Source organism: Anomaloglossus baeobatrachus, chromosome 8, assembly GCF_048569485.1.
Source record: "Anomaloglossus baeobatrachus isolate aAnoBae1 chromosome 8, aAnoBae1.hap1, whole genome shotgun sequence".
NCBI classification, from domain to species: Eukaryota; Metazoa; Chordata; class Amphibia; order Anura; family Aromobatidae; genus Anomaloglossus; species Anomaloglossus baeobatrachus.
The window spans coordinates 256,576,881-256,581,019 of NC_134360.1; the positions used below are offsets into that span (position 1 = coordinate 256,576,881).

Here is a 4,139-nt window from a genome sequence, read left to right on the forward strand (position 1 = left end):
AGCTCCGGGATGAGCCGAGGCACCGCTGCCGCCCCACTTGTATCCCGTGGGGGCGTGGCTAGTGGATCACCACGCCTTCTTACATTGAATCCACGCCTCCTCTTTGTAGACACTTACGGCCCGTACGGACACACCCCTTCGCCTCTGATTGGCTGGGGGGCGTGGTGACCCGGTGGGCAGTGACGTCACGGGCAGTTCCTGCAGTGTGAATGAATCAAACTGGCCGGGGAGTAAGCGGCAGTGAGGCTGGAGCTCTGCAGCAGCAGCAGCAGCACTGAGCCCGGAGCCTCTGAGCAGCCTCTGAGCGCCCGGAGGACGCGGCCCAGCCACCTGTCCGCTGCACTCATGCCCGCCTCGCCGCACCTGCCGCCCCCGGCTCTGGCCCCTGGCAGCCCTGACTCCGCACAGCCCTGACTCCGCACAGCCCTGACTCCGCACAGCCTCCTCCTTTTCCTTCTCGTCCCCCGCTATATTATCAGTATTCCCTATTCTTTCATCTGCTATTTCTACAGCGACGTCTCCGTACAATGATGCAGAGCTCAGCAGCGCTGGCCACAGATGCATCTGTCAAGGGGCTTCCAGAAATTCTTGGGCTGCCAATGCAACGTAAGGCATTTTATTCCTCATTCATTGATTTAATAATAAAGAATTCTGGCAGTATGGAGGGCTGGGATGCTGCAGGGAGTGGGATGTGCAGCATGATGGGGACTGGATGCAGCCTGCAGATCCCCCACCCTTCCTCCTCCACAGGGCAGGGGTCAGGGGGGCTGGAGGTCAGCACACATCACTCAGAGCCCTGCAAGAGAGAGGGATCGTGGTGATGGGCTTCATTCATAACCTCAGGACCAGACACCCCCACATTCACACACCCCAAAAAAAGTTTATTGCAAACTTTCCTGGTGGTCCCCTCTCCCCTGCTGCTCCCCTCAATCCCTGCAGCTCCAGTTATCATTACTGATGATACTGTCAATGTCTCCTCTCAAAACAAGCGATTACTGATGATATGGAGCTCTCTGTAGAATGACTTTCCTGTAGAAGTCACATATATTTTGTAGGACCAATGGGATGTATTAGAATAATAACTGATAATCTATAGAATATTGGATATCACTGATGGAAGTCAAATATATATATATATATATATATATATATATATATATATATTTCCCTATATTTATGGATGGTTTACATTGCATGTTAGTGATGGATGGGAAGTTTCTATTCAACCCACAGAATATAGGATGTTTATGGTGAAATGGAAGCTTCTGTATGAACCATAGAATATGGCAGAATATTAATGAAATGGAGAAATGAAAGTTACTAATAATAATAGTAATGAGCAGAACATTGCATAATATTGATGAAATGGAAGTTACTAGATATATACTATTATAATATTACTATATATAATTTACTAGATTATCCATACAATAAAAGATACTTTTGGCGATGTGAATCGTTATATACCATTGAATATAGGATGTTTATGGTGAGATGGAAGCTCCTGTATTAAACATAGAATGTGGCAGAATATTAATGAAATGAACAAATGGAAGTTACTAATAATATTAGTAATGAGCAGAACATTGCACAATATTGACGACATGGAAGTTACTAGATAATCGATATATACATTATATATATATATATATATATATATATATATATATATATATATATATATATATATAATGGAAGTTACTAGATTATTCATAGAATAAAGGATACTGCTGGTGCTGTGAAACGCTTTATTTATTTTTATATTTAATATATATATATGTGTACACACACCATTGCATATATGATATTGGCAAAGATCAGAGCATTGCATGATATTGATGAAATGGAAGTTTCTATATTGACTTTATAATGTCGGACATCGCTTTACTTTCTATAGATCCTACAGAATGCAGCAGATAAATAATGAGATAAACGTTTATATACAACCAATCTGGGATGTAAATATCGGAATGAAAGTTTCTATGTAACACATAAGATGTTATTGATGCAATGGACCCTACAGAACAGGTTGTTGCTGATGGGCTGGGGGTCTCTACTGTATATGCTATAACATTGTACATGACCCACAGACTGCAGCTCATGACTATCAGGATGGGCTTCTCTAAAGAACACTTGCTATAAGATATTAATAATGTAATGGAAGTTGTTACTGATGGGCTGGAAGTTTCTGCAGAGCCCCCACAGTGTGACATTAGGGGGCTCCATTAGTGGATCCTGCCTAGGATGTATTAGTGGTGACAGTGGGGTCAGGTCAGGGATCGGAGGGTCTCCGAGGGTCCTGTGCAGAGGGTGAAGTGGAGGTGCTGACAATTATGTCTTTTGTCCTCCGGAGCAGAACAAGTTGGTGTAATTGAATTGTGCCTATTTGTATCATCACAGTAACTGGAGTAATAGGAGCATCATTTAGGAATAAGGATGTTTTATTAAAAGCAATCTCCAGAATTACAGACCAGTGATGGAGAGAGATGGTGTTTGTCATTTGTAGTCACTCATGGAAGTTTATATTATAGTTTTCATTTGCAGAATCACAACTCTCATCATCCATTACATGATCAGAAATCTACTGTATTCATGATTTACATGATAATTGAACGATTCTTAGATATTGATACAGAGATGGAAGATCATTAGATTTATAGATACATTTGCAAAACATATATTGAAATAAATAAATAGATTTGAGACAGATACATATATTGCATAATAAATAAATATTAGTTACATCCACATACATATATAATAGATAGATAAAAGATAAATAAGAGATAAAGTTAATAGATAAGAAATAGAGATGGATAATAGAACATTGACAGTAGATAAAGATATATAGATACATAGATGGTAGATAATTAGATATATAGATACATAGATGGTAGATAATTAGATATATAGATACATAGATGGTAGATAATTAGATAAATAGATACATTTGCAATACATATATTGAAATAGATAAATAGATGTGAGACACATACAGATACATATATGACATAATAGATAAATATTAGTTACATACACATACATATATGATAAGAGATATAGTTAGTAAGGATATAGCTAGATAGAGATAGATGTGATAGATTAAGAAATATAGATGGATAAATAGAACATTGGCAGTAGATAAAGATATATAGATACATAGGTGGTAGATAATTAGATGTATAGATACATTTGCAATACATACAAATATATAATACATAGATGTGAGACATACAGATACATAAATAACATGCTAAATAGAAAAATATTAGATGAATACACATACTTATATGATAGATATTACTAATATAGAGACAGTTTTCGCTTTTCTATATTTCATAATAATTTGTTTAATAAGCAAACATGTCTAAGTAATTATATAAACACTGGATTGAGTTTCCCATCTCTATATATTTTAACATCCAGTATTAAATGATACCACTGTCATTAAACCAATGGTACAATGATCGCAGAGGCAAACTATAGCATCTGATCTGAATAGCATGTCCTTCTGCAAATTAAATTATAGCAAAAAGCATAAAAAGGTTTTTTTGTAAAAGTTATTGTATATTATTCCAGTTGGGAAGAGATGAGAACATTGTGTAGGCAAATCAATTAATTTGACATGTTTGGTATATTTTGCAGCCGGATCTTTGTTTGTTTTTGTTATTTTTTTGCCCTTCACTGCGATGAACAAAAAAATAAAATACAATTTTTTTAATGCAAATAGGAAAAAAAACAATTGATTATAAAATTAAATTATACAGATGTATGATCTTTTATAGAATTACAGAAATGATGCAAAAAAAAATAAAATAAAACTTGGGAATAACAGTTGAAGATTAATATCAACAATAAATTAACGAATAACAATATTGCATATATAATACATAACATAATAAAAAATAAATCAGAGTAATAAATCATAACTATTAATACTGCATTGCAAATGTTAAAATAAAACAAAAATGTAAATTGTTAAATATATATTAAACAAAGTAAGAATGAGAAGAAATAAGAACAGGAACATAAACCAACTTAACATAAAATAAAAAAGTAAATAAATCAGTAAGAAATATTTAAAATCACTTAAATTAGAAGAAAAAAAAAATAAAATAAAAAGTAATACACATTAGTGA

At 35.3% G+C, this 4,139-nt stretch overlaps 1 protein-coding gene across 1 annotated transcript in view; it reads left to right on the forward strand.

The window, feature by feature from the left end:
* The first annotated feature begins 249 nt into the window (after positions 1 to 249).
* Positions 250 to 4,139, forward strand: part of LHX4 (LIM homeobox 4) — a 65,437-nt gene continuing 61,547 nt past the window's right edge. The window contains exon 1 of the mRNA XM_075321218.1: positions 250 to 606. Within this exon, the coding sequence (XP_075177333.1) occupies positions 528 to 606 (79 nt within the window). The 5' untranslated portion in view covers positions 250 to 527. The remainder of the gene's footprint in view (positions 607 to 4,139) is intronic.